Raw genomic sequence first — 12579 nt, forward strand, 5'->3', positions numbered from 1 at the left:
CTTCCAAACAAAAAAGGAAATTACCTTGGCTGAAAGCAGAGCGTCAAGTTGCCGCAGCTCTCCACCCACAGCTAAAACTAAGGGGTTTCGGGGCGAGTGCCTCGGCGGACTGGCGGACGTCAAAACGGATCCCGCATTCACGCTTACTTTCAGAGAGTGCTGTCTGCCTCCTGGAAGAAAGGCAGTCTTGGGCTTCCCACCGACTTCCAGACTGAACGCGAGCTCCCAACGCTTGAGAATTGACTTTATAGGAAGTCTCGTATGATATCTGCAGCGGCTTCCGGGTAGCATCGGTCCTCACCAAAAGTGAGTGCAGACTTCCAACTCCCTAGGAGTGTGGGCCGCTGGCTGCGAGTGACGAATTTACGGCCGCTTCCACCACAACCGCCTCCCGTAGCACGGGGGACAATCCGATCTGTTCAAGCCCGTCTCTTTGTCGGGGATCAGGACGCTGGGGAGCCGCCATTCCTCCCTATCCCCAGGCTCAATAAATTCGTCCCTCAGCAGGTGACATTAGCGGAAGGAAACTCTATGCTCATTACAAGTTGCGACTACAGTCGCTTCATTTTAACTGATATCAGTGTCCCCATATTAGGCGCTAGTCTATATGCAGCATAGTTCTCTGATAGACCATCACGTAATCGTTGAGAGTACTGAAGGAGCAATAGTACCATTCGATTTTCTGCCAATTGCCAAATGTTTATTCCTGCATTTTCGTCCCTTCCCTAGTATGAATTGCTTCTATATTTGGCACGTGATAGGAAATATACTTTCATAGTTTTAGTAAAATTGGTTTAAATAAAAAAGATCTGGACAAAAGAAAATATGGACAAACTGCATATATTATACATTAGTGCAGAAAAGAAAAATGTATCGCGCAGTCAAACTTGTTCATCGTCTGTCCAGTTTTCTTTGATATATTTCCCCAAATGCAGAGTCATTCGGTCATAGTTCATTACTTGGTGAGAAAATATGCGTGTAGCAGGCCTACAGGAACCCCAGTCAATGATTAGATGTTCCATCCTCCAGAAATGGAACATAAGGTGCATAGTTTAATTTGCTTATTATAAACTGACGACGTCCAAACATAAAAAAATTTACTACCACCGAAATTATCGGTAGCTAATTAGGCCCCTCTTCACCAGCTCAATTGTAATATTCCTTTGCCATGACGCGCACACGGCACCTTATTTTACGAGTTATTTCCACGATATCAAAAATTCTGGTCTTGCCTCCAATCGAAACAGCCATTTCTCCTAATTTTATTCACCTTCCCGTCCCCACATGTCCATACTCAACCAGATTTTATGACGCCCTTTTCGCACGTGGCTGTCGGATTTGTGCCATGGAAGAAAAGGTACAACACTTAACTTGAAAATTATTAGGTCTATGCCATAGGTAAGCACGGAAGAAATGATATGCGATAAGTAAGCTCAGAGCACATGAAGGCTCAATAGGAACACAGCACAAAAAAGTATCCTCGCTCCGAATTTTGGAATAAACTGAAGGAAATTTTAGGTGAATGATGGATGAATGAAGGTTTTATCGGTGTCTGAAACGTTTCTCTTTGTTATTCACAAGTCTCTCGAATACAATAGCTGAGATACGACTAATCATCGCAAGTATTCAAATCACCGTAGAATGTTGTCGGGTATTGAAATGTGGTTCAAGTGTGAGATAGCCTTTTTTATCGACAGCATGGCGGCTATTGAGTTGGTCTAGTACTTGAGGATTCAGCTACCTTTGATGTTCAATGAACTTCAAGTGTCAAATCTGAAGTGGCGCCAACTGAATCAATAAAATGATTATATTCAAGAAATAAGACGAAGTCCCGACATAAACATCCTGGCTTTAGTTGGAAAACATAAATATCACCTCCTCAAAGTTTTGTGGAAAGTGTTAGTTGTTATTTTCACCACTATGTACTGTATGCATATGCGTTCAACTTCCACCACTATAAGAAGTTTTAGAAGCCAGACAAGTGGACGTGGATTTCAATAGGCCTAATATCTTTCATAATGGATATTTTGAATAATATCTTAGATATTCACCTGGGCTGATTATGAAAAAATTCACCTCGTGACGACTCTTCAAGAAATAATAGATAGGCTGGAATCAACAATTACAAGCATATTATAAGCGCTGGTTGCGCTCATAGCCAGAAATGGTGTTTCACCCCAAGGTTGATGGTGGACGCCAAATGGCATCATCTCTTTCCCAATTTGGTATTGAAAGAAAATTAATGAAGTCGCCCAGCGTGCAGCTAGCGTTGTCCACTGAATCCTCTCATCTGTTTCAAGGTTTCCAAAGTGGTTGTTTGGTTTCCACCCTGCCTTTGAGCAAATGTCTATGAGTTTTCATGCTTGATATAGGTGGTGACTTCTATGTCCCGTCAAATGACATCAGGAGCTCTTTGCCATTCATTCTTTATAGTGCAAGTCTACTATTATATGGATTGACTACATTGTACAGGCATTATTCCCTGCACATCCCATTCGGATGCACGACGCCGAGAAAGAATCGGAAGAGGCAGTCCTTTCTATGAAAAACAAGCAACCACGATCCGGTGCTATCCCGGCACAGGTTTCTAAACTGGTGTTCCACCATTGGTCAGAACTGTTGCTCGGCGCATTGAACATTAACCTGAAGCACGTTTCCTTGTCGCTTTGAAGTGGCAAGGGTCACTTCGAGTAGAAAGGCTAAAGACCTTGAGCTGCCGTTTGCATACCGACCAGTCTGTACACTTGACAGAGGTCGGAAAGTGCCCGAAAATCTCATCAGCGGTAGACTCGCCGCAGCGATTATGCTGCATAGGCTTATCCGCAAGACAGTTGGGACAGTTAATATTGAAGTGACGGATAAACAGATGGATGACTGCTCGTGGTTTCAGCATTGCCCTGGAAAGATCGAAGAAGTCACCTTGACTTGCATCCTTTGTGGACCAGCAAGGTGACAATAGAATCAAAAGCAAAGAATTGACGCCCAGTAGCGTTGGAGGTCCTACCTGCAAGAGGAGACCTAGCCTAAATACACAGACGAGGAGCTTTACGGTTAGTTTCTGCCTACCGTACTGCCTCAGAACCGGCTGTGATAGTGATTCCCCTGCAAGCGAAAGAGGGAGGTCTCTAGGGAAGTAGTTACTTGTGAAAAATTGCAACATACACTGAATGAGCGGCTCATCGGCAGCTTAAGGACGTTATTGAAACGAAAGCATGTTAAGATTGATTATTGCTTTATCCAGATTCTAAGCGGAAGAAAGTTCTCAATTTTACTTGCATAAGATTGGCAAGACATGATTCCCTGACTGTGTGTTCTACTTGTGCTCTTGTGGAAGATGGGATGTTATTTGTCAACAAGACTATGAAGACACAGAGGTGTTCTCTCCAGACGACATTGTCAGAGAGATGCTGAGGAGCACTGGAGCCGTGTTCTTCTTCCTGCGAAGAAAATTGAACTCGACCCGTAGAGGAATCGGATTGCAGGAAGTTCTTTGAACTAACAATTCCTGTACTCCTCTCTCTTCCCGTCAATGAAAGGAATGTCTTAACTTAAAGGCTTCCTGAAGCGAGAAAGCGGGAGATTGCCTGAAGTATGTTTCCAAAGGGTCCTGGGGAAGCTTTTCCTTGAATGAAATGCTCTAAACACGCTCCAAGGTCCTAATCCAATTGGATTATCGCACCAAAATTTATTATTCCCATAGGCCACTATCAAGCATTTTCCCGATAATATAATTTCAGTGCAATGTTAAAAATGATTAGGACAGCTTGCTGTCTTGCTTTAATTCAAAGTTTGTGAAAAGCACTTTGTTAGCTGATTTTGTAGCTTTATTGTCAGCCCTGTTTGCAGGAGTAGGAGAGTTTGCAGGTAACCTGTTGAATCCTATAACCATTTCAGGAGTCCGAAGAGCGCTTCGTCTTCATACCTATTGAATTGTATTTATTAAATGAGATTATACACTGGATATACCGATCCTTTGAAAGATATTTGAAACTTTGTGGAATCTATACGAAGAACTTACAGACGAAGTGAGCGTTAGTTTTGAATCTGTTCATTTCATCCAACTTTTGAATTGAAAGGCCCTCAGGGGATCTTAGCAAAGTTTGTTTTAAAATTGGCAGCAATTGAACAGAAACAACCTCGTTTAGAGATCGCACCACAGTGACCTCGACTTTCTCAACACACTGATTATTGTTAATGGCCCTCGCATTATGAACTCGACTCAGAAAAGAAGCTCCAGGCATCACAATAGCATTATACGGCATCTCTAGGTCAAGAAAAGCAAAGATAGCAATATCAAGATCATGCTAACTGCTTTTTTTTTTTTTACCCCAGTGGCTTACAATAAACATGCTGCGTATTGTACTGCCATCCCCAAACATTGGATATGCCTAGTCCCCTCCTTTGTGAAATATGCAATCCACACAGTGTCCTCCTTCTCATTCTTAAATTTACATACTATTTTCTGAGAGACATTGTTTTAATTCATTATCGTGCCAAACATTACTATTAAGTTATTCTGCGTCATTTTTATAACGCAGTGAGTCGCAAACGGCCGAACCTGTAGGCAAATGATAGTTGGTAAATTCATCACGGTTACGCATCCGTCGTTATTTACAAATGATTCAGACTTTCTTGCCCAAATACAAAACATCAGAAGTTCGCCAACGTCGCAACTCTCCTGATCTCAGCTTCCCTTCTGGCATTTTCCCAAGCTGAAAATGCATATGAAAGGGACCAGATTTCGAAACAAAGGAGACATTCTTCTTTTCAGAGATAGGAGTACTTTGAAGAGAATTAATGTTAAAGTATTGTATCTCCATAAATGTTGATTTTTTTCCCAATAAGCTATGTAGCTCATTATCTAGAGCTAATGATTAGATTCACCATTCCTGCGGCTTTTTAAGAAAAACAACAACTGCCTTGCATCGTCTATGAATTACTCGAATGAAATTATTTCAATCTTACGTTATGTGCATGGATTTGAATATTATAACAATTAGCATTTTATGGTGCATTTTCAAGTTTATATTAAACATATGAAAAACAAACGTACCTTCGAGTCTGTCAACTTCCTTTTGCAATTTCTGAACGGAACGTTCAGCAAATTCAGCACGAGCTTCAGCCTATGAGAAAGGGTAGAAATAAAAAGTGTATGTTAGAAGATACTACTTTTCCAATAAAATGAAAATCTGAAAATGTTACACATAGTATAATTTTCGGTAACATTTTCATTAAATTGAAGAAATAAATGATTATGCAGTAGTGATACAGTAAAATTCACCATTCTGGCGTATCTGACAACGTTAGATTATTCATATACTGCTTATCAGATCTTTCTTCAATTAAAAAAACTTCAATGTGTACATGAATCCAGCGTCTTTCAAACTCAGATGCAAATAACATGCAAAATATATTCAAACAAAAGCAACTTATTTAACATAAAAGTCTATAATGACATGTAATCTACGTGCACACAACTTACCCAGAATTCAAAAGGGAATAAATGAAATGTAAAGAATGTTTGAAGAGAAATGATATCTAATCAAAACCTACAGCACACCCTAAAACTCTAAAACTATCTTTGGCTATCCAAATCAAAGGGAACAAATTCAAAAGGGACAAGTAGAATTGAAGGCTGCATCGACGTGAGGAATGAAACGATGCTAACAGATATAATTGAAAGGATAAATGATAACGAATGTGTATTATTTTGATGTCAGTGTTATTAAAACAAATACTCTAATGAAATTTAATATTTTCATCTTTCTCTACGCAACGGGGATTGTATTTACTGTAAAAACATTGTTCCAGCAACAGTGTTTATAGATATTATTGCAGCTGTAATCATCACAAGCGATGAAGCTTTACGTATTATGTGTAATTAAAATCAAATATACCTATCAAAATTAACAATATATTAATTAAAATTTAAACTGAAATCATTTCCTAAAAAATTATGTAATCCAGGTTTTACCGATATTATATAAAAAATAAGTAAATTAAACCATTAAATTGCTGATTAGATATAATAATCTACGAAAATCAATTGTGTTCAATTAAGAGCTGATACATAGTTTTAGTTTAGAATTATTGTTTTACACAACACTTACACTGGCGACAATTTTTTTAAGATTAATAATTTGTTCCTCGGCAAGATTTCGATTGGCACAAGCCTAAACAATTAATGGAAGGAAAACATTTATTTTTCTTTGTATAGGACAACAGTAGAGAAAAAAAAGTAGAACTTTTTATTAAAAGATATAAATTTCATTTGAAATGACAAAGAACTAACGAATTCGTTTTACCGAAGCGAATTCGCAAGGAAGTTAGCATACCAGATTACATATTCTAGTATGCAAACAGCTCTTCATATTCATTTTATTGATATTTTCGTGAATAATCCATATTGTTGTAGATATATTTGATTTTTTATGAATAACGTAAAATTTCTACCGAATCAAATCACATTAAAAAATATCTGTTTTCCGTTATGATCTACACTGAACTAAATGAATGGGTTTTAGAATGGTTACCTAATGACTACTGAATGGAACTCATAAAAAGGTGAAGGATTTGTTGTGAGTGTAAAATTGAAGGGAAAATCAATCCTACTCCAATCATGTGTCAGATACATGAAAGGTTCATCCACGCTTTACTGAAGATACTGAAAAATGTGTCATGAAAAATGCACATAGAAATAGTGTTTTCCTCTCTTATACAACATTTCCGATAAATACTAAAATGTTTGAAAAATGTTGAAGCTTCTGACTGAGGAGTCTGCAGTTGTCGAGAAATAAAAATGATTTATCATTGCTTGTTACTCATCAAAGTAAACTGATTGAACAAGATAAAGAATTTATGATAAGATATTGCCATATGTAACATTTAAAGTAGCGATCTAACAGGCACTATACAACATTTTTGCTTTTGATTTTTTTCCGTTTTTGAGCGAATATGTTATAAATGTTTCGGAAAACAGTATTCTTATGCTTATGCGTTTTTTAAGAACGCATAATTCAAGACTGATCACTAATTGGGGCTTAAAATCATGTTATTGGCTTAGGCATTGCATTCACGGCTTACGGAGGAACAGTTTTAATGAAATATTGTAGTTTCTCTGGATTCGAAATCAAACTAATATATATTCCTACAAAATTACTAAATGCTAATTGATTCAAATTCCTTACAAAATTTCCCATGATGAAAATGGGAAAAATCCAAAACTTTCAACAGTTTATCAGAAAATACCTGACGAAAAGATATAGCAAGTTTAGCAACTTGAAATAAGCATTCCAGCTTGGCAGCTGGAAGTCATTGTCGAGTGACGACAATCGATTCTGTTCATCTTCCTCTTAACATAGCAACTGTTTCTGCTCAAAATAATAAACAACTGCGGAAATTTCCAAATAAGTTAAAGATACTCAAGCCCCACGATGTCACAAAACTCTATCAAGATGAAAGAGCACTGCTACACGGCTACATATTACATTGACTTTCACCCAAGACTAATTGTACTTTTACAACCAAGCCGCCTACTTAATTACCCAAAAAACCGTCACCAATTACTGATTACTGTTGCTTTATATCAATTTAAATTTGCAGAAAAATACCTCCTTCAATTGTTGATCCAATAATCTGATTTGGCCTTCGAAAGTTTCCTCTTTTTGTGTTGCCTATTTTTCGTGATTTACCCAAATTATCCGAATAGATATGTGTTTTGATTTGTTAGATTTTTTTGGTGAGTTAAAGAACATCAACACGAACAATCCGAAATTAATAAAATTCAACAGCAAAAGAACATAAAATAAAAAAAGTAAAGAAAAAATATTAAATCAAGTAAAAACAGAAATTCATATAGATTATGGTATAAAAATATTAATGTGTTTTTCGGTAGATATTTTATCTTGTGAACAGTTTTTTCGTACAAAATTTAAAAAAAAGTTTGAGAAAATATCCACACATATTTGGTTTTTCGAATTTCGTTGATTAGTATCGATAAAAATGCATTTTTACAACACTTTCGATGAGCTGCATTTGGTTTCACGATATGCATAGTTTGAAGAAGGCTTCATCCAAAGACAGTTGTATCCAGATTCAACTTAAATAACAAAATCTAGACACAACTGCTTTGAACCTCGTATTAAGTTAAAGATACAAAAATGCAGTAACTAGAAATATGCTTATTATTGAAAGATATGAAAGCGTACCATAGACACCAGTTTTCGTGTTGTTGGAAAATTGGTGCAAGGCAGAAAGATGGCAACATGACGCGATATAATACATAACCCAACAATGTGTATAGTCGCATACTACAGTTGTATGGGCAGCCATCGTAGAGTATTATTAATAATTAAAAGAACAAACCATCAAGACATAATTATTAAAAGAAATAATAATAAAGAAAATACACAATACGCAACGCTGGATTTCATCTTTTCTTGTATATAAATTTTACAGTTGTTGGCAAACTGTTGTGTTTGCGTTTTATGTACCTCCTTTAGACGGGTGTTCAATGTCTTGATTTGGTTCTTGTACTCTTCTTCACGTTGGTTGGCCTAAATATCGTTTTACCGAGTATGAAATGTCGGATGATATCAGGATTGTGTAAACACAATATTTAAAAATTCGATATTTGTTCATTTTTTCAAAATAGAAAAAAAGGTAAAAATTACTAATTGCAAGATATGAACATGTTTTCGTGATATAAAAACCTGAAATCTTATAACTATGTATGTAGATGTAATCAAAAAGTTTTTTTATTACTCAAAATTAGAAATCGTCGTCAGTGAGCTACGAAGAGAACACATCTACAAATTCGATGCTGAATATAGTTCACTCAGTCCTGATCATTGACACTAGAGATAGACACACAATAAATATAAAAATCATTAGGTATACGACGTACTAGAGAAAAAGGCCACCAACTATTTAAAGTAATTTCCAAGATAATATCTTTGCGCAATTTTAAAGTAATCACACAGCGACCGGGTCTGAAAAAACTTTTTCAATTTTCCATTCCTTTCATCTCATTTTGGATGAATTTAAGAAAGTAATGACTACACAATCTTTTGTTGTATTACTATATTTATCTGGGAATGCATGAAAGGAATGTTCACGACTATGTCTGGTGAATTTTTTCAACTACAAAATATAGACGCGTTCAGTTTATTCTTCCTCCTTCCATTATTTCCTCTCGAAAAACCTTTCATAAAATTACTAAAAAAAATGTGTTCTATTCGTAGTTACTCAACTAAATGAGTAAATAATATTGATAAAAATATGAAGAGATGTCCATGACATACGCACCTTTTCTTCTGAAACCTCAAGGGATTTCAAGTTGTTACCTACGACGCGGAGTTCTTCTTCAAGTTCTACAATTTTGCTGTGAAATTAGAAAAAAATAAATTAGGCGTATATTTAATTTACAGATTATCTAAAGTAAAAGCATGTGAAAATCGACAGGAGAGTTGATATATTATTCAGACCCCAAGTGGGATTATCTAATATTAAAACTCATTTTGATTATAGATATCCGAGTCAAATTAGTTATTGTTATGCAAAATGTGGCTTTGAATATACAAAATAACGACCTGTCGACTTCCCCACAAGAATATTTTACTACAATTCAATTTGTTAATATAAGCACAAGTCAAAATAGCAAAACATTGAAAAAAATTATGGCAAACCTTTCACTAAGTTCAACTTTTTCTTCTGAACGTTCCAAATCTTGTTCCATCAGTACAAGTTTGCGGGCAACCTGATAGGCGTGATATTTTTGCAAATTATTTGCAATTTCGCCGATCGATTACATTACAATTTCCGCACATCCATGTTTAGAGTTGAGAGCATAGTTTCGGCGTTACACAGCAACACATGTTCATTGTTAGCAATTATGTGAATTTTTAAACACACAACATCCATTTCAAATCAGGATATTTGCAATGTTTTTGATTAGCAAGGATTTCATTTAAAAAAAAAAATAAGAAAAACATACGATTAGTATCACATTAGGGTAAAATGAATTCAATTTGAAAAACATGCAGTTTGTAAAGCTAGCTAGCTAGGAGCGATTTTGATTTTTTATTGCTTCAAATATCAAGGCCTTAAATCTAATATGCTTCATTGGAAAATTGTCCTGAAAATTGAAGTGAGTTTTCGTAAAATTTCATAACACGTATGAGGAAAAAAACAAACAAACTTGCAACTCCTTGCGAAAAGAATTGCACATATCCTATAAAATTGAAATTAGAATATGTTAGATTCTTTTGGGGAATCAAAACAAAAGCAAAACAAAACGAATGACATCAACACAACAATAACAATAAAAACTGAACAAAATTTCACAAAATCAATGGAAAACATACGCTTCACCAGATTCGGCACGTTCTTCTGCTCTTTCAAGATCAGCTTCAACCATGGCCAATTTACGGGCAACCTATGGAATTTTCATTTAAATGATATTTATTTTAAAAATGTTTCTTGACCAGTTCACACACTTAACAACTTCAAAGAAGCAAATCGAGCACACAATTGGTGTTAGTTGTTGCTGAAATTTTTTTTTTAGAATATTTATTGAATTATAACAAGAAATATTTTCAATTCAAATTAAAAATGTTAAACATGAATTAAATTATTATTGACTTGCAACACTTTCTGAAAATGATGGAATGATTATTTCCTATATTTTCACTCCCTTGATTCAATCCTCTTTGTAAAGCACACAAAACATTCTGCGTGTGAATAGTTACAGATGGTAAATAGCTGCTCAAGCCAAACACTTATGGGAAGAAAACCAAACAACCCTATTGAAACAGAAATGGTATCGACGCACGGAATAATCAATCTTTTCAATATAGAAGCTTCCGTAGATTTCGTGAAACATATAAATGATTTCAGACCCATTTTATTATGTATTTTATACTAAATAATTATACCTTGAATAACTATCTAATAAATTGTTATTTTTTCAAAAAATTATCTACATTTTCGTAACAATAGACTTCCTTCCTGTTCTGAGTGTAATCCCAATAAAATTACACCATCAGTTGAAAATAAATTAGAATACATAATTACATTGGCAGTACAAGTATGGTTTGCGGAAATAAAAAAATTGACTTATTTTTAGCCTACTAAGCTACTAAATGATTATGCATTCAACTTATTTACAAATTTGAGCAACACATTATGAAGATATATCATGGAGGCGTTAAAGTAATTTATTAAGTCATACGTAAAAGTAATAAATTGCTTTTTAGAAGTGTAAGAAATTAATATTCTGAAACTATTTATAACTCAGTTACTAGTAAAGATTATTATTCAAAATAAGTCCAAGATCACTGTTCATTGTTCAACCCAATAAACAAGAACTAAATTTAAGGACATGATGTGTTTTTACTTCATTCAGTCTTTAGATTTCTGTTTTTTGATCAGATTTCCTTCAAACGTTAAACCTAAAAACATATTTTTTGAAGATGTCTTCTCCGTGATAGCTGAGAATTCAAAAATGGACGGACATTCTGTTATGATCATTCAATAATAAGATTCAAAAGTGTCCTCAAAACGTCATTGACTCAATACAGAGGCCTTAAGTAGTCGGGAAAAATGGTAAAAGGTGAAAATAATGATGAAAAGCTATCCCGTAACTATAATTACCAACAGATTATCATCACATTTTGAATGAAAACCTGAAATATTCCTTTCCAAGGTTTTAGGATTTAATCATGGAAAACTTTCACCGTTTGACAACGTATTCAAATTGTTGAATGTTGCCTTCAAAATTCCAAGAGAGTTACAGGAACAATTCGAAAAATGGAAAAGATTTTTGGGAAGAATTCAGATATTATTTTTTGATTCGGTTCGTAGCTTTCCAAATCCTAGATGTGTAGAATTACACTTCTATCCATATAAAATGCAGTTGAGGCTGCAAGTTTTCGTGAGACACCATAGGCAACTTCACGAATTTATTGCATGGGGACAAAGAAAATCAATGCACACACGGAAATTCATCATTGGACCCTCCTTTTTTGAGAACGATTATAGTGAAATAGATACAGTCAATGCAGAATGATATCATCAGTTGTTGGAATATTTTTTAGGGGACAGAATTTGCAAGGGTGGGCTTATATGAGTCGAACGAAATGGACATAAAAAGAGGTATGTCATTGGTGGGAAGATTCGATTACAATTCTCAGGACTGAGTCGATTCTAGTTAAGCAGTTGAGCCATGTTGTCCTTGAATACTCAACTATGATGAATAGAGTCGAGTCAGCAAAGAATATATCCGAAATGGTTCGTGCCACGAAACTTATTATAGAAACCACGATAGTCCTCTGAGAGCCTTGAGGAATATGTATGCTTTCTGCCTGTTTATTTATGGTTGGCCCCTTGCTGGAGAATCATGATAGCTATAGCTACGCTCATAGCTCCTTATGAGCTTGATGTTTTGAGTTGCGCTTACTTCAACCCCAGTTCTGTGCACCTTAATCAGTAGTATCAGTAAGACTCACATCCCCTGTATAAATGCTTAGCCTGCATCAGGATAAACCAAAACTCATAAAGATCAGATTGTGTTTACAAATT

The 12579-nt window shown here is 35.4% G+C and overlaps 1 protein-coding gene across 21 annotated transcripts in view; it reads right to left on the minus strand.

The window, feature by feature from the left end:
* Nucleotides 1-12579, minus strand: part of LOC119658701 (tropomyosin-2) — a 94243-nt gene that overhangs the window by 6553 nt on the left and 75111 nt on the right. For 8 of the 21 annotated variants that reach the window (XM_038066307.1, XM_038066294.1, XM_038066301.1 and 5 more), the window contains 4 exons: nucleotides 10365-10435; nucleotides 9307-9382; nucleotides 8493-8555; nucleotides 5054-5123 (listed from right to left, as the gene is read on the minus strand). In XM_038066307.1, coding sequence (XP_037922235.1) covers nucleotides 5054-5123; nucleotides 8493-8555; nucleotides 9307-9382; nucleotides 10365-10435 — 280 coding nt within the window. Of the gene's footprint in view, nucleotides 1-5053; nucleotides 5124-7610; nucleotides 7674-8492; nucleotides 8556-9306; nucleotides 9383-9686; nucleotides 9758-10364; nucleotides 10436-12579 lie in introns of all 21 variants that reach the window. The other 13 variants (XM_038066308.1, XM_038066297.1, XM_038066303.1 and 10 more) reach the window with 3 other exon arrangements.

The sequence above is a fragment of the Hermetia illucens genome, chromosome 6 (assembly GCF_905115235.1).
Source record: "Hermetia illucens chromosome 6, iHerIll2.2.curated.20191125, whole genome shotgun sequence".
NCBI lineage: Eukaryota > Metazoa > Arthropoda > Insecta > Diptera > Stratiomyidae > Hermetia > Hermetia illucens.